At 42.2% G+C, this 19,083-nt stretch overlaps 1 protein-coding gene across 1 annotated transcript in view; it reads right to left on the reverse strand.

Moving 5' to 3' along the window:
• Positions 1–19,083, reverse strand: part of RAPGEF5 (Rap guanine nucleotide exchange factor 5) — a 167,387-nt gene that overhangs the window by 102,349 nt on the left and 45,955 nt on the right. The window contains exons 7-8 of the mRNA XM_059818853.1: positions 18,301–18,349; positions 682–758 (exon numbers count right to left, since the gene is read on the reverse strand). Of these exons, the coding sequence (XP_059674836.1) occupies positions 682–758; positions 18,301–18,349 (126 nt within the window). The remainder of the gene's footprint in view (positions 1–681; positions 759–18,300; positions 18,350–19,083) is intronic.

A 19,083-nucleotide genomic window follows, 5' to 3' on the forward strand; every position in this document is an offset into this window, starting at 1 on the left:
GAAAAAAAAAAAATCCTCCATCAAGACTGGGAGAAATGAATTTTAAATTCAAAGCAATAATCAATACCAACACAATGAGCAATGTAGTTACACTTGCACAATTTGAATGCATGAACTCAATGATTGAATGAACTGGATATTAATCAAAAAAGATTCACAGAATTAAAGAGGGTAAGCAATTCCACAATAAAATACTCTAAAAGGCAGTTAAGTTTCTTCTGAGCAATATGTAGAAGTATGCTTTGGCTGTAAATGAGGGCAGTTAGGGAAGGAAAGAAAAAGGTTGTTGCTTACATTTGAGTGACTAATAAGTATCCTCATTTCATTGCATGTCTACTTACAGTGATTAAAATTCAATCAAAATGTCACACACCCTTGCCTCCTAAAACACATCTCATTTTATTTTCACATCTGGTATATGCTATGTGTATTATCTAAAAGGAGCAGAGAGATAGTTGAAGAATACTGTCCGATTGCAACATCATAGGATTAATTCCCAGAGTAATCATCAATCTTACTCTAACTAGTCACATAAGACAAGATCCAGCAGACTTTCTCCTTCCTACGGGCTCCCTACACAGAACATCAAGGAAAATCCATTTCCCAAAGCTACTGAAAGCAGATCCTTCAACTTGTAGATCTGAAAAAGTCTCCAAGACACCATTAATCTTACACATTTACCTGAGCGTCAGAGGTATCCTTGAGCTCTTCTAGTCCTCTTACTTCTTGACTGCTGTTTTCTTCATTTTGATGAATTGCTAAAATAAGAAAGATGGAATGTATTGGAAGCAGGCAGGTTTAAATCACAAGAGGCAGCAAAGCAGCATGGCCTGGTTTAAATCAAATAGGATGACCATTCAAGAAACCTCATTCCAAGTTTAGCTTTCTAGTTAACTCCTTGAGTGGTTTTGGACAAATCCTATAAAGTATACCTTATTGGGTTTGAACAAATCCCAAATTAGGTATACCTTATTTTTCCCAGGCAGTAAAATGCAATACTAAGTAGTTATATTCCTGCTAGTGTTAGTCCTGATAAAATGGTGACATTTAAGCAAACACTACTTTTCCATACATTATAACAAGACCTGGTGAGTCAGAAAGAATAAAAAAATCAGACCTCCTTTTACTTTCATTGTATTGCAGAAGGTCAGTTCAGACTAAACAAAATAAGCAGATTTAACCCTCATCTCAGACTTGGAAAATTCTTTATAAGCAAAGTGATCTTAAACTTAACAAACACCATCACTATCCATGAAAGTCATCTCCAGAAATAAATGGTAGCAGAAGATGATCTATTGAAGGTTATTTGCCGCTGGTACAGTAAGAGAAACCAGTAACTTAGCTCAGCAAGTTTTGCCAGACTTTAAAGAAAAAAGTTTTGGATCAAACTTGTAATCTCCAGAAGGGTCAAAACCAGAGTTACCAGTTTACCTAGCTAAAGAAACAAGGACCACACACATCAGATTTCTGTATTACAAACAGCTGTATCTATAGGTAGTTTTGCTATCTATAGCCCAAGATGCCCTTCCAGTCAACACACTCACCTGCTGTATTTTGGTGGGACATTAAGCCCTCAGATGTTCTGAAATGTGACATATGGCAGGTTAGAAGGGTCAGACCCAATGAAACACATGTGAAGTGACTTTACCTTACACCGTACTCATTTACTTACAAGCACCATACTCAAATATCATCAATCTTGTGTACACATCAAATGATTTGCCAGTGTAGCCACAGCAGTTGTGACAACAAAAGTGTCCTTGAAGCAGTTGAGCTGACAAATCCATTTCCTGAACAATGCCAGGCTCACGGTTTTGATGGATGGGCAGGAGGGTTCAGCTTGTGAGCTTCCTCCTGTGCACCTCCTCTCTCCTTCACCCTTGGGTACCTGAGCTGGTCATCAGGCTGCATCTGAACAGCCACAGCCCACAGCACAGTGTTTTCAGACGAGGATCACCAGTCCTGTTTTGCCTTAAAATTATGTCTGTGAGCTGAGGCAGCCCAGGATTTGATTGATAAAGAAATCGACTGTTGAGGGAGCAGGAGAAGGGCTGGCCAGTAACAGTACTGCCTTGACCAGCCACCCTCACCTACACTCTCCTCAACCCTCAGCCTCAATCTTTAGACATACAACCTGGTTACCATGGCTGAGCTAACACACATAACGTGAGCCATGAGGTCTAGTTTGGTGTGTCTGCATGGGTGCTCTGGGTCTGCTGCAGACAAAAAGAAGCCTAACCTTTAGGCAGCATCCAGAAACTTCAAAGAAAAGTAACTTTAGACTGTTCTTCACCTCTAAAATAAAGTATATGGATTTATTTTCTTTTACTGCAGGATTTCTGCTGATATTGCTATGCCATATAGGTTATAATTCTTTTTTCCCCACAGTTATGCTATCAAAAAAAAAAAGTAATAAAAATGTAATTATAAAAGGGGAAAAAAAGTCATTTTGTCAATACAGTTTATTCCATTCAGGGATCTTTTTTAATCCATTATCAAAGGAACAGAGGTCTGGTATAAATCTTCACTAGGGGGTTTGCTGGCATCACTTTACCAGCCAACCTCTGAAATTCAAGGTGAATGCTGAAAACACAGGGTCAATCTATAGCTATAACAGAAGGCATGTACAATGGGGGTTATATCCCAGCAGCATTTAAAGCTAGGCAAAATCAAAACGTGCTTAGGACATTGTGGCATATCTCTGCCCCAGGTTGGAAAAGTAAAAACCCATTCAAGCACTAACCAGAGTGATTTCCTCAACAGCCCCGTGAGCCCCTGCGCAGGTCAGCATTTCCCAAGGCAACCTACTCCACCCAACCAGGCTGGGGCCTCTGTGCGGTCCCTTCCCTTGTAACCCGCCTCCCATTCTTCCTCCCCAAGAGCTGCCTCATCCTCTTGCACACTCCCACACGTGCGTGACCCCACTCTACCCACTGCAGGAGACACAAAGCACTCAGAAGATCCGTTTGCTGAGCACTAGTCAGAATAGCCGGCATGAGACGGGAATGTTGCAATGCTAGAAGGCACTAATGAATGCTAAAAAAAATGGTTGTTTGAGCGATTGCAAATTGCTTAAGCCTGTGGCTGCATTAGCAGAAACACAACATTTCCCCAACTCTCCTTTCAATTTTCTGATTTCTCCTAAAATCAATTTGCTGTAGCCACTGATGGGCAAAATATCCCCACAGATGCTGGCTATTAATCACAGCATTTAAAGGAGTGGCACCTTGCTAGTAACAAGACGATGGGTCCAGGTTTAAGTGATTTACATTGATCCAGCCAGCTTTTCCGACAAGCCTGAGCAGATGGGTGCTCCGCAAGCAGCTGTGCTGGGGAAAAGGTTAGTGGCTGCCAACCAGCTCCTTGTCACTGGCCTCTGTTACAAGTGTCCCCTTCCCTGCCCAGTGCCAGGGCAAGCACCCCAGAGCATCTTCAACCAAAGCAAACAGGCGGACCTTCAAGGAGCAGCATGCTATTGCTAACCTGGCTGTGCTGGCAGATTAGTGAGGGGATGGTATCTGGCCGGGGAGCTAGTGACAAGCAGCAAACACCCAGGGCTGAGGGCAGCAGTATCTTTTAGCTGGCACAAAGAGAAAGAGGGTACATGTGCATAACCCCAATGGACACAGGTATCCTTGGGTGTTGAACAATTTTAGCATGAGCAATTTTAAAGATTATGAGAAAATGACCTCGGTTTAGATGTGAAGAGCTTAAAAAAAAAAAAAAGGGAAGAAAAAAGCTGGTTTTATCAGCAATTTCACAGCTCAACTCTAAAAAAGCTGAAAAAGTTCATAATCCAAACCCAGCTCTCCTTGGCTTCAATGTTGTTTACACTGTGTAAGGAATGTAGAAAAGAACCAGTAAATATTTTCTTAAAGGGAGAAAAAAAAAAATCCCAGACCTCACACTGATGTTCTCGCAGCCCTCTTGTGAGAGAGAGAGCAGTTGGCCTCTTTTTCATGAAATTTCCATCACAAACTTGATTTTTATGTCCTCGCTGCCTCTTACCCAAACCTATAAGAACCAGCCACAATTGAACCATTTAACTACACCCAGGGAACAATGCTCAGGGAATCACTCCATCTCATACATTTTTTTCCATCACAAGGACGTAGTCTCTTGAAGGCTGAAGTGGCCACACAAATGAATAATAACCCTTAATTATATTTTCTTGGTTTCTGTATGAAAAGGTTACTACATGTTTTGTCTATAAAATACAGAAAAAACACAAATTTCTTAAAATATTCCGGTGTATTCAGAAATTTATGTTACTGGAGATCATCACACATACATAAGAAACCAATTGCTATATATCAATACATGGTGTGCCCCGTAACCCTGTAACAACCCACAAACAACCCCTGAATTGGCCAAGGCGCTGCCCTCGTGGGCTCTTGTGCACGCAATAAAAGTTCTGTCATAAAATATGAGAATTCAAGGATAATTTCCCACTTATTGTCAGTTGGCTGTTTATTTTTTAATAAAAAGGCTTGACATAGCAAATTCAACCATAGGAAAAGTGAGCCGAAGGTTAGGGTCGGATGGAAAAGTATTTCCCAGGCAAGTGTTGATTCTGGGACTATTCCCTAAAACGGTAACATGTACATACAAAGAAGTTGTGAAATTTGGAGCTGGGCCAAACCCTTCCTTCTCTGCCAGCATAAACCCAGCTTTGGACCCTGATATGAATACTCCAGCACATCTTACAAAGCAGCAACACCAGGGAAAGGCAAAGGTGGTTTACCCTGGTCTATGTGTATCTAATGTTATGTTTGGGTTCAGGCTTGAGACCTGTGACAGGAAAAAAAATGCAAACAAACATAGTGACCAATTCCCTTTTCTACCTGCAGCATTTCTCCTCCTTCGGAGGAGAGGTCACCAGAATGAAAGAAAAAGATGTTAAATGAGCATTAGCTTGCTAATGTGCAGTTGAAATGTGTCCATTTGCAAATTAGCCTAGGGAATTCAGGATGTTGATTTTTTTATGGTCACTTAAGGATCACAAGGGCCATCATCTGATCTGAGTTCTTTGTGCCCCCATGGACCAGAGCTGAGATTTTGCTAGCAGATTCTTCTAGAAACTAATGTTGGAACAGAGAATTCTTGCGGGGGAGAGCTTTGTCCTTTAGTAATCCCATTTCAGCTCATTAAATCAGCAGAAAAAATAACACAGAAATAAGAAACAAAAGTAAATAATTTTGTACTAGCTACCTCAGCAGAATTAGCCATCACACGGGGGTGTGAAGGGAAAGGCAACGTAACCATCACTCACACTGGAACCGAGCGCATCCTTTGTGTCACCATTACTGACCAACAGTGCTTCTCCACTTTTACTGCCATGCTACAAAGTTTCAAGTAGATTTAAGCCATTGGAAGAGATTTGTCTTTCTCGGCAGCATGGAGCGTCACAGGCATGCTAAAGGGCTCACCTTAGCTAGACAGACTGGAACACAGTGAGGGTCACAACAGCCACCTGCAGCACTATGAACCTTCTCCTGCCTGTGGAAGAATCCTGCCAAGGGTGCCAGGGTTACCCACAGAGCAGTGCCTCCACGACACGCTGTTCTGTATGGCCCCAAACTGTAGGTAAATTAATGATGTTTGATGAGTAAGATTCTTTAAAGTCACATAATACAATGCAAATTATTTCATTTTAATACTTTGTCTTATTTAATATAGCAGAATCTTTTACCCAACTGAAAGTGGAAAGGACAGTTAAAAAAAAAAAATCCACACATAAACCAACTCCTGGAACCCACAGCCTTGCAATCTTCCCAGAGGCTTTGCTGTATTGTACTTTCTTCCTTTTCTATAAATGAAGTTTCTTCTTTCTACACCTTCTGGCTGCAAAGATAACCTTCACAACACAAACCAAGGCACTAGCGTCATTCTGCTGCTGCAGCCAGCCAGACTGGAACAATAACACCAGCAGAGGTGTGAACTTCCTCCCTTTGGCTTAATAGGGTGTTAACTTTGAAAGCTAATTATTTAAATGCTTAAGAGAGGACTCCGATCACAGTTAACCATTATGCTGCTGAACGGCAGGCAGGAACATCCGTCCATCCGTAAGCAACTCATTCTGGGTGGCACCCACATGGCCACTCCAGGACAGAAAGCCAGCTTAGCTTCCCCATCACTGCTGGCTGTCCCACACCTCCCGTACTTACTATTCCCTCTCTTTACTATCGTAAAGCATTTGGGGTTTGTGGCTTGGCAAAGGATTACTTTTAATCTGGTGCGGTTTGATGACCCGGTTGAGAACGGAGCCCCCAGGCAGCAGGCAGGGCAGGGGACAGGGCACCCTGCAAGCCAGCACTGCTATCAGAGCCCTTGTGCCACCCAGCTCCAGCTTCAGCCCTTGAGCTTGCTGTGAAGTCCAACTACAGGACCAGGATTGCCTGCCTTTTGGGGGCAGGAAGCCCATAAACCTCGCCCTTGGCAGACATGCAGTTTACCTCTGCACTGCCCTAGGCTACTCCCAAGACTGAACTTGCTTGGCATGTTGCAAACCCTCAGGCATAGCCTTGGGAGCAGCCCGAGTGTGCGGGATCCCAGCTGTACAAACACTGCCAGGCTCACCTGCACAGCCTCTGCACGGGCTGGATAAGGAGTTCACCGTCCCCACAGCTGCTCCAGAGGCAGCTCTGCTCACCACACAAAGCTCGGTCACCCCTTAGGCTGTGTCCCCCCTGGTTTCAGTGATGCTCCTTCGTTTCAAATGAGGATGTTCATTTATTATTTAGTGTTGTTCTAACCTGCTAACATCCTAGAACATCAAACCACTCTGCCCTTTGTAAGATTTCAATCCTTTCAGTACTGTATGATCAAAATTCATATATGCATCTGTCTTTTCTAGTCAGTAAGCAAAAGGGACCTACGTGCCCTCTACAGATAGGAGACACACACCACCTTGGAAGTGGTAAAGAGCCTACTTCTGAACAGAAGAACTTTGTTTATTTGACAAGCCGACAGATTTTCACTGTCTCATCCCTGCTGGATAGTTATAGCCTGTTTTTCTGTCCCTGTCAAACCATCACTGTTGAAAAGACCTCAGGAATCTGCAAGAATATTCCCCAGGGAAAGGCTCCAGTGCTCTGAATTGCCAGCAGCCTGCTCCAGTTGATTTATCATCAGCTGCTGGGAAGCTCACAACTTCTAGCATTCTTCCTATATCCCAAATTTTTTGAGGCATGTTTCTTTTCTGTTTCTTTTTCCAAAGAAAGTTGCTAGCATGAAGGTTTTTCAGAAGCAAACAGCTAAAAAGCATTTTTTAAAACTCACATCATTCTAAGCTAATTTCACGATTTTTGAAAACTTTATTATTATTTTGAACAATGGAGTTTGTGGTATCACTTGTTATTCTTCGTGGAGGGTATACAGTGAGCTCTAGAGAGGCTGGTTACTATGGCAGCTCTGAGCTGTTTGACAGTGTTATAATGTTTGCTGATGCTTATTTATTTATCAGAGTGGAAAAAAATGAATAGTTCATACTGATACCACTGGGGAAACCAAAAGCCAGATCCTCTAGCTTACGTAAGGCACTAGCGCTGAGCGGTGGAAAGGAAGATGAGCAGCAAGTAAATGCTTTACAAACCTCAGATCTGGGGACCATTTTAAGCCAAACCAGGTCCTCATGCATACTCCTGTATTTTCCAAGTTCTATTTCCAAATTAAAGGGGAAAACCAACAAGCGCTGAATACCTCTGAAATCCCCAAAAGCTGCATATAAGAGACAGCGATAATCCCAGGAACAGAACCCTCCAACAGAGAATTGGTTCCTTATTTACCATGAAGCTGTAATATTTTCCCAGAAATTACTGAAAAGAGAAAGCTTTTTTAAGCTCATCCTTAGCATGTTTCCTTTTATTAGCAATACAAAAATGGCCTTTGAGCTTTCCCATTCCTTCCCACTATTTCTGCATATATATATGCAAATTATTGTACAGATTTCCCTTCGCTGAGTAGGCTACATATCTCTGAAACAGTTGGCAGGCCCCTGGGGGGGTGTTGCCCAGACAGCTGTGCAATCAGCTGAGTAAATCAGCTAATTAAAGAAACAAAGAAAATGCAAAAATTATTAAAAAGAGACTACTGCTTACAGCATTGTTCAGCACCTCTGTATCTAAAAAAGCACAGCAAGCATGGGATGGAATAAAGGTGCTCGTAAATTGGGGAATGAACTATTGCACAAGTGACACCACCACCATTTTCTCTCAAACACTAATCTGGAATTCATGATATTTATGCTTTGGAGTTTAAATCAGTTTAAGATAAATTACTCCAGCATTTTATTTCATTTTATTTCATTTTAAAATTACAAAAGCATGAAATGTAATGTTGGTTTCATAACTGATTTCTGTATGTAAAAAATGGTCATTAACTTCTGCTTGACCTTAGGTGTAGAACTAATATTAAGTTTGCACAGAGGGTATTCATTATGCTTGTCTAGTTTCCACACAGAAAAATAAGTTTCCAAGGGTCCTAGTGCTACAAGCCATTTCTCAGATCTCAAATAGGAAACAGGACTCCTGAAAATGATGCAAAAACATTTCCTCTCATTGCAGAGTTTATCAAAAGGAACCGATAACAGCAAGGGTAGGAATCTGCAATCTAAACAGAGCAAAGCCAGTGTGGTAAGAAAGGAGGCTGACAGACGTAGATTTGGTCTGGCTGATCCACACACCATTAAGGCACCGTTGCTTTCCACTGCATCTGAATGACCATAGGAAGGACAAACCTCAGTTTAAATGAGACTCAGGCCCACTGATGTTATATAGCCATTGTAAATTAAAAGATGAGCGTACCAAGTAAAGCCACCGATATTTCCCAATTCAGTCAGATTATGGCCAGGAGCCTTTGTTGCTATTCTTTTCACATTATCATACAACTGGTTTTGTTAGGAAGTTCTGTTTATTTTATTTATCAGCACTGAAGCTTTTCACCTGGGTCTGAAGGCCCATATTTCATCCAAGGTGGTGGTGCATTAGAACATAATTTGTAAAACACCTCTGGCTAAATAAGGGAGGCATTTTTAATAGATAATCAACTACTGTTGATTCATGTGGCCAGGGGAGGTTTTGTCTTCAATGCCTGGCACTTCGTGATACAAAGAAAAAGCCACATTTTACACCCACTTTGTGAACATATGAACTCGTATAATTTTTTATCAAGGAGAAAAAAAAGTGGAAAATTAGTTGCAAACACTGTAGGATTACTACAGGAACAGACAAAAGCAATGTTCTTTGTAGCAATGGCAGCTCAAGGGAAACTATTTGCTGACTGAGTGCAGAAAGCTTTAACTTTTACCCAGTGCTTTTAGACATTCATTTTCATGTGCATGATATTTAAAATTAAAAAAAAAAATGAATGTATCTACAGCAGCGTTGCCTGAAATGAGATGTTGGAAGGGTGGAGAAGAGCCCATTACATGATCAGCAGGCACAGGGAGAATGATTGCTGGGAAGTGATCGAACAAGGAGGTACGGGCAGTTGCTGAGCAGGCTGGTGTGAAGCGAAACACGGCTCTCTTATTCCATGGAAACATCCTCCAGGCGTGGCCAGGAAAGGAGCAGAAAACAAAGAGGACTCTGAATAAATAAATTCTGTGAACTCTCTGTAAATGCCTCTCCCAAAGCAGTGGAAACAAAACATTCACCTGCGGATTGTTTATTTGCACAACTACTGTCTTTTCGACCTTACCATGCAATCCCTTTTTGCGTACCTGCAAAACATCTGTCACCTACACAGCTATTCTGCATTGTTCATTTCTTCTGTGCGCGTGCCTTATAGATCACACAGAAAGAACTATGCCTGGAGTTCTGCAACAACTCCAAAAACCAGACCATAAGCTGCCAAAATCCCTCTCAGCGTAATTCCCACCAGAGAGCTCTTTGGAGCTCTTTTCCTTCTTTTTCCAAGGCTCAGAGTCCATTCTGCTTTACATCCGCTGTTGAATACACAAAGGCTGGTGAGCATAACTGTGTAGTCCGTTCACTGACGTTGTCCAGGACACTTCCAACTCCCAGCATTGCCCAGGGTGGGAACTCAGCCACTGCACAGCGGAGCTCTGTGTGCGTGTCGCACATACTGTTCCTGACCGGTGCACACAATGAGCACCATTCCCCAGGGCTAGAAGGGGTCTGATCCTATCCTTTTGAAGCACTGCTGGTTTCTTAGTATGCCTGATCTCAGGAGTAATGGAAGAATCCCATGGGATGCAACAAGACATTGATCCCTAGAGGTGGGCATTCCCTTCAATAAGGCACAAAATGTTTAAAAAAGATCCCTTAAAGAAGCCAACAGGATTACCTCCCTTACTTCAAGGCATGAAATCCTTGAAGCACAATGTAACTTTAAAAATACTCCTAGCTATGTTTTCAGGTGCAAATTTTATTTTGAACCACATTTCAATGGGCAAAGTAAAGATAAAGTTACCGAGACCTACCAGAAGCATGACACTCCTGCACCTTTACTTTGAGTGGCCATTTCTCCAGGATGAATGCTATCAGTAGCACTTGCAGAACTCATATTCCACACATTTTGCTAAGTTTGACTCTTACTTTAAAGAAGTGGATGCTTAGAGGAACTGAAAGTCGTAATGAAATAAGGTCTTACTTAATTCAAGTAAATAAACCTACTGAAAAGAGACATAAGGGGACATAGAAAAGCAGTAAGATCCTACTGATGTTAGCCTTTTCCCACCCTTCAAACTGTCTCAATTTTTCCACATGGGAAAACGCACACCTCTCTGGCACGTGACTGCCACTTTATTCTGGAAACAGGAGCAAGTTTTTTCATCCCTCTTTATGCCCTTTTTCAGTGGCATAAAATAAGTGATAATAAACTGTGCACGTTTTACACCAGAGACATTGTTTATCTGCTTGTTTACAAAACCTGTACATTCAAAGAGTACTTAATATGTTTGAGATTTAAACACAATACTGAACTGCTCCATTCTTGAATGACCTTTGATCATGTATTTGTAACCTCATTTTTCAAGTATGCTTACAAATCTAATTCAAATTCATAATGATTTCCATTGTCTATATAACAATGCTGTTCTACAACTAATGACATAACATAGGACATGCATATAGCACCAAATGACAAAGTTTTTGCTAATTATTGTGGAGTAAAGTTACCGAGAAGTCTCACAAGGATCTGTGGTACTTGGGGAAAAGGGCTGAATGGTAAAGATGCAGTTTCCCGAGTTAACTAAGCTGATAAAACAGCTTAATGCTGCCAAAAGGGTCTTACTGGGCTCCTTCCCACATCCCTCCACCTCCCCACCCTGATAAGAAGCTGCCACCCTCACTTTGTGCCAACTCCAGCACATGCTGCTGCAATACTGCATGCTGCTCCGGCTGCCCCACCTCAAAAATAATATAATAGATGTGAGAAAGATGATCAGACTTAATGGAATAGATTTGGTATGAGGAATGACTAGCAATTTAGCCTGGAAATGAGACAACTCACAGGGGTATGAGGTGTGCACAAAATCCTGAATAGTATGATGATGAACTGGGAATGGATTATACACCACTCTCCATCACCAAAGAGCTATATCCCAACGGAGTGAGGGTCGTGGGGAATGTGTTTAGAACAAACAAGAAAAAATACAGTTTCACATGCCACACACATGAATTGTGGGACTCGCTGCCACAAGAGATGATGAAGGTCAGGAGTATAAGCAGGCTCAAAAAGCAATTTGATAAATTAATGGAGAAAAGGTCCACTAAAGGCTACCTAACACAACAGTGTGGGTACAGCAAAATCCCTCTAGCACAGACTAGATGCTGAGTATGCACATCAGAAGAAGGACCGTTTGTGCTCTCTCTGTTTCTCTACTCTAAGCATTCCCTACTCATCACTCACAGTAGGATCAGAGCTGGATGGACTTTTAGCCTGACCCAGCCTGGCTGTTCTCATGTTTTTAACCAGGCTGACATTGCCTGGAGTGTGTTTGACTCAAGACACGCAATCAGCTCTGACAGCAGTGCTGTAGAGGTGGCACAGTGGCTGGGAAAAGGAATAGCTGTTCACAGCTTGCTTTTCATTCATGTCGGCAAAGCTCAGGCCCCAGCCACTGCTTCATATTGAATCATCTGCCCTAAAATACAAACACTAAGCAAATCACACAGGCAGTTGAGTCCTGACAGAAGCAACACAAAAGAAAAGGGGAAAGGTGGACATGCATACATATGTCAGAATAGGGTGGAGGTAATCCAGAAGATCTCAAATATAAAGTTAATACATTGCAAAAGTCATTATTATAAATAAAATGTAAATGACCCATTTTTAAAAAAAAAAATCAATAGAGCTTGTCAATTTAAAAATGGCATGACTAAAAAGTATCTAACTACATTCTGAAAACCTGAATATCATTCTTAAGAGGGAGCAAAAACACACACAAGCGCTAGCCTAGGGCTTTTATGGTGGTCCTGCCCTTCACAGTGGGAGGGAGAAGCACCCACAGCCCTGCCGCTGCTCCCACAATGCCTGGGGAGAAGCTACAGTCACCCTCGTCTTACCTCATCCATACTCTGTCAGCTGTTATCTTAACTAGCCCCTGTATTCAGAAACACAAGGACCAGAGCCATGCTCTTACAGAATCACAGAATCACTACGGTTGGAAAAGACCTGTAAGATCATCAAGTCCAACCTGGAAAAAAAAAAAAACCAACAAAAAAAAAAAAACCAAAAAAAACCCACCACACAACAACAACAAGCCACAACCCACCCAACACCACACAGCACCATGTCCATCAAGCTACATGCCACAATGCCACATCCACACGATCCTTGAATATCTCCAGGGAGGGTGACTCTACCACCTCCCTGGGCAGCCTATTCCAATGTTTCACCACTCTCTCAGTAAAGAACTTTTTCCTAATATCTAGCCTGAACCTCCCCTGGCGCAACTTGAGGCCATTTCCTCTTGTCCTGTCACTCGTCACTTGGGAGAAGAGACCAACACCCACCTCTCTGCAACCCCCTTTCAGGTAGTTGTAGAGAGCGATAAGGTCTCCCCTCAGCCTCCTCTTCTCCAGACTGAACAACCCCAGTTCCCTCAGCCGCTCCTCATAAGACTTGTGCTCCAGACCCCTCACCAGCTTCGTCGCCCTTCTCTGGACACGCTCCAGCACCTCAATGTCCTTCTTGTAGTGAGGGGCCCAAAACTGAACACAGGTTTCGAGGTGCGGCCTCACCAGAGCCGAGTACAGAGGCATGATCACCTCCCTGCTCCTGCTGGCCACACTGTTTCTGATACAGGCCAGGATGCCGTTGGCCTTCTTGGCCACCTGGGCACACTGCTGGCTCATATTCAGCCGGCTGTCGATCAACACCCCCAGGTCCTTTTCTGCAGGGCAGCTTTCCAGCCACTCGTCCCCAAGCCTGTAGCGTTGCATGGGGTTGTTGTGGCCGAAGTGTAGAACCCGGCACTTGGCCTTATTGAACTTCATCCGGTTGGCCTCAGCCCATCGATCCAGCCTGTCCAGATCCCTCTGCAGAGCCCTCCTACCCTCAAGCAGATCAACACTCCCTCCCAACTTGGTGTCGTCTGCAGACTTGTGCTCCAGACCCCTCACCAGCTTCATCGCCCTTCTCTGGACACGCTCCAGCACCTCAATGTCTTTCTTGTAGTGAGGGCCCCAAAACTGAACACAGTATTCGAGGTGCGGCCTCACCAGAGCCGAGTACAGAGGCATGATCACCTCCCTGCTCCTGCTGGCCACACCATTTCTGTGGCCCTTTGCCTGAATAAAGGTATAGAAATTCCTTAAAGTTAAAGGAATTTGCTGGGTGATGCCATGGGGTGCAGCTAGGTTCATGCACAGAAATGCAAGGCGCCTTGTTTGTGGATGGGATAAACACCAGTGCAGAGCATCTACCTGACAGATTTTGATCAGTTCAGCTGTGTAGCTATGCCACCGGCTAAAGCCTCCAGCCTTAGGCTGTTTGCTGCTTTTTTCCTTGTTTTAGCTAACATTTCTAACACATAAGAAACATGTCATGAGCCATGACAAGCAATTGAGATAAACGCCAGCCCTTGTAAATCTTCAGATGAGAGGCTGCGTTTCTGTTTCAGCACATTTGTGGAAGCCATCAGAAGCCAGCAAGGTATAAATAAACACAACAATTCTAACACCAAGTGCCTACACTTAAAATAAAGTTCTCTTCTGCTCCAGTTACATGTGTCCCCAAGACCTTTTACCAAACTAAGGAAGACAACATTTAATCTATTTATTTCTAAGGTTAAGCAGGAACAATTATAATTCATTTTTGTAAACCACAGAGAAGTGCACAAGCTCATTTCCCCCTGTTAGGTCACGTTTATCATGAGAGCTTTATTCTAATGAAATATAAACGTGCTTTCTAGTCAACAGTGTTACTGAGGTCCATCAAAGCTTCAGAATTGCAGACATTAATTTTACCCTTTTTTTAGTGTTTTTTGCAAAGAAGCTAAAAATGCTGAGCTCCCCTCTGCATGAGGGCTCTCAAGTACCTCTCTATTGGCTTATGCCTTGCTATCAGAGTGGTACACTTGCAGTACACATCTAAAATATGAAAATAGAGCTTTTTTCCACAGCGCAGAAGTTTTTCATTTTTCACATTCTGCATTTTTCCTTCAGCCATCTGTCAGTTTTATGTGTTTCTCCTATTCTTCCACCCCACAATAAAACAGAACACCTCTTGGGGGAAGGCATTCTCCCCACACCCTACTGACTTTTTACTTTCTGGTAGCCAATGTTCTCCATCAAGTCAGATCCTGTACTAGCAAGAATTTGATACTTTGCCCTACCCCACAGCAGGCTCAGGTCTCCACCTTGGTTTTCAAAGCATTTTGTCAGTAGATGCAGTGTCTGAATCTCTGAAATGGCCATTCTGGCCCAAAAACTGAAATAGTTGTAATTACTACTTCTCATATACATATACTAGGGAGCAAACCCAAGCTTCATTTAAAAAAAAATAAGCCGTTTCACCCAGGTAACGAAAGGCAATGTTTCCCCCGCTCCAAGCATAGCAAACCTTCCTAGTTGGACCCTCTTCACCTCTTGCAGAGGGAGCTATGATGTTTGTGTGCTTGTATACCACTTTCCATGCAATGTAAACCAGTGTTTACTACCAACAGTCCTAGACAAGTAATATGAGAGCTTTAATCAGCCAGTTTTTCTAGTACAATTAAATCACTGTGAAGTGCCTCTCTAAGGGCAGAGGTATATCCAGAAATTAAAGTAATTCAGGAACAAATTACACAGTCATACAGAATCATTAAAGCTGGAAAAGACCTGGAAGATCATCAAGTCCAACCATCAACCCAAACCCACCATGCCCACTAAACCATATCCCAAAGTGTCATGTCTACATGTTTTTTGAACACCTCCAGTGATGGTGACTCCACCATCTCCCTGGGCAGCCTGTTCCAATGTTTGACCACTCTCTCAGTAAAGAAATTTTTCCTGATATCCAGTCTAAAACTCCCCTGGCGCAACTTGAGGTCATTTCTTCTCGTTCTATCGCTAGTTACATGGGAGAAGAGATGAACACCCACCTCACCACAACCCCCTTTCAGTCCTTGCATTAAGCAAAAATACTCTTTTTTTTTGCTCTTACTGGTAGCACTAACCAGCTATCTAGAGGAAATATTTTGAAACACTGTAATTTAAAAACCACCGAACCATCAAAAACAGTACAGGAACTTCTGCACAACAGCTTTGGGTTTTGGGCTGCCGATCTTTAGGAAAGCTTTCGGTTAATGAACCAGTTACCCACTGCAGGCAGGTTCCAGCCAGCTGGTTAGGACCATGCCCATTGACTGCGCTCCCCACTCATGAATCCCAGGGCGGATGAGCCAGGCACCCACACCATTCACACCAGCCTGGAAGCCACCCAGGGCAGCTGGCCCAATAGCCATGTTCCACTCTTTTCATGCCAAAATAAATTCTTTAATCTTTGTTGGTTTATTTCCTGGAATTATATGGAGTCTTGGAGAGGGTTAGAAGAACAGTATCTCTGAAACATACTGTAGCTTTTAGCTCCAGAAGTACTTTCTCTGAAATACACTTCACTTCACCAGCGCAGCATACCATAGCTTGATTGCTAACAGTAACTGCTATGCTGTGAATTTAACCATCAGCAATAAAATAAAAAAACATAATCAACCACCCTAATTTACTCTGCTCCTACTGTAGTAAAGGCATTAACCTAAATTAGACCTTACAGTTATGCCTGATCATGTAGCCATTTTTTACAGTTGTCCAAGATGAGGCATAAAGAAATGCAAATTTCAACAACAAGCATGCACTAGTTAAACTGACTAAAGAGGTAACTTTTGTTCAGATCTAAACTGATATTTTAAGAGTTTACATTAATGTATTAGGAAAGGCTGGTCAGCACTTCAAAGCTCTATAGGTAGCTTTGTTTATTTAAGGCTGTGATTTTTAACTAAAATATTTCTACCTGCTCAATGGGGGTTGCAATTACACTAGTATAAAGGAGACTCCAAGAGCTATCCTCCTTTCCCGTTTTCATCTCCCGCAGCTCATTTCTAATCCAACCCACATCCCATTTTCTACTGACACAACTGTTTATGTAGCCATCCACCGAAAGGAAATGAGAGGCTAATTCAGGTTAAAATCAGCTCTTTTGGGGAATAGAGTTTTTACTTATTGCCAGTACCAGGAGTAATATTGCCAACGCAACTTCCGAGAAGCAGGGAAAGAGATTTCTTAGAACTATATAAGCACTAAGTATTTTACATACAGTACATGGCACTATACTCTTAGCCCATTTTACAGCAAAACAAAAGGTTACCTTGAGCCCTTCCTTAAAATAGCCTGGTTTTCTCTGCACTGAACCAGAGCAGAAGCATTTCCATGTTCAGCCATTATAATTAGGTGGGACAAGCAGCTGAGGGGTGTTAACACAGTAAACTACTACAGCAGTTTCAGAAGCAAAGCTATTACACAGAAGTAATTTAGGTCTGAATTCACAATTAGATTTGTGTTTACTTTCTGCAGATTTACATTTACAGATGACTGTGGATATAACCTATGGGTACTTCTATTTCCAGACAAAAAGGCATCAAACTGTGTATTTTTGTAATACTTACATTTTCACAAGGAAATATTTGCAGATATGCCAGCCACATCTTTTTGGTGCTTCCAGTTTAAGATATGTTGTGTATAGTGCAAGTGTTGTGTCTAACAACTTTTGTGCTGTACTTGTAAGCCATAGATAGACAGATACAGATATTATAACGCAATAGTATTAACAGCTCAGAAAATAGCTCAAAAAGTACATCAGTAATCTCAATTTCTAGCAAAATCACTGAAGATCACAAGACATGCTCAGCGAAAATGTTCCCAAAGACCTCAATGGCTTTGGGAACACGCTAATAATTTAAGGCAACTCCACCTCTGTTTTACTCTAGAAATACATTCAACTCTCACTTCACTGTATGCAGTTTGCCCTTGCTGCAGATTAACTGCACTATACATGAAGACACCAGAGAGTTAACCCTATACAGAGTCAGGTCTGGCCAAGTAGGTTTTGTTTGTCCTGTGCAGTGCCCAGAAAACACAGCTCCCCTGCTTCCACGCCAGCACAGCAATGCAGATACCTTCTGAAAGTGGCTGTGCTACCAAAGCCTGATGGAGCTGAGATGACCACATAGTTCAGTGCCTTTGCACTGTATCACCAGCATTTGCTGTAAATGCGTATACTGTCAGAGCCTTTCAATTATCTATTTGCCTTTTCCCTTCTACTGCCCTGATAACAGAGACTTGCCTCTACAGCCATATGGATGTATAGACAAGTCTTCAGGAAAGAACGCCTTCATGCATGAAGTTGTCCTTTTGCTTTAGCATAGAGAAATACACCTGCCTGGGCAGGTAAAATACAGTGAAGATGGCATGAGATACTGGGTCATAAAAGAAAACATAAAAAAATTATCAACTTATTTGTGTTAAATGTAAGTCAAATAAAGACATAGGCTTCTTTTATAAAGTGCAAGCCCAGAGAAAATAGTGCTTTTGGCCAGGAAGAGACCCAAGTTCACATTCAACTGTAACACTCCAGTTTTATCAGTTAGGTCATTAGATGTGACAAGCTAGGGGAGGCAAAGCTTGACAATAATTGCATTGTGCTATATACACAGATTCTTCAGCGAGAGAGGAATGAGGTCTGCTATCTTTACTTCCCCATGTTAATAAGACAGCAATGACAATTCAAATACTTCAATAAATGACAAAAGGGAACAGCATTACAAAACACCCTCTAAAGTCCAGCCTGACTCACCTGACTTCCTTGCTTTCAAGGCAATGACAGCAGCCAGTTCTCTCTGTACCTAAAATACCAGGAAAGGAAAGGGTGGTTATAGTTACTAGCACAGTTAAACAAAACAAAATACAACACTGGTAAGATACCGGCTATCAATCCTTTGGAGCAGTCAACTGCACATGGAATTATGCAGGTACTTGGTTTTGAAACTACAGTCACTTTTCCTAGCAAATCTATTTCCTTTTCAGCTGGGAATTCTGTGACAACTATTTTTTTATTTTTTTATTTTAATTTCATGTAAATACTGCACATTCCTTAGGGAGTGGGCAATTCAGTAGCCCGACCTGTAATTTATTTGCACAGCATATCTCTTTCACAAGCACACACTTGAAGCTTCTTCCTTTCCTTGTTAAATGTTTGGTTTGCCTCTGCTGAGCACACTGTAATGCTGGGTTTATTGTGTGACTACAGGATAAGCGAGTTCTCCATGCTGAGGTTTGGCTGAGGTTCATGTATATAATTGACATTCCTTTTTGAAGCTTTCAGGAGAAAACAACCTCTCCTAACAGCATGGCTGAGCATTTCAGGACCAAAATTTAGCTTGAGATGGACATGTAAGAGCTATCTGATGTCCAGATTTACAGGCGATATCACTAGCCTGTGATGAAACAGCCCTGCCATGCTAGCCAGCTCCCTTCCTCAGCCTCTTGTCTCTGCATTCTTCATATTTTTCCTATAATCTCCACACGACCAGCTACTGTCCCTTTAGCTAGCTCAACTCTACAACCACTTCTCTCCATA

Source organism: Gavia stellata, chromosome 6, assembly GCF_030936135.1.
Source record: "Gavia stellata isolate bGavSte3 chromosome 6, bGavSte3.hap2, whole genome shotgun sequence".
Taxonomy (NCBI): domain Eukaryota; kingdom Metazoa; phylum Chordata; class Aves; order Gaviiformes; family Gaviidae; genus Gavia; species Gavia stellata.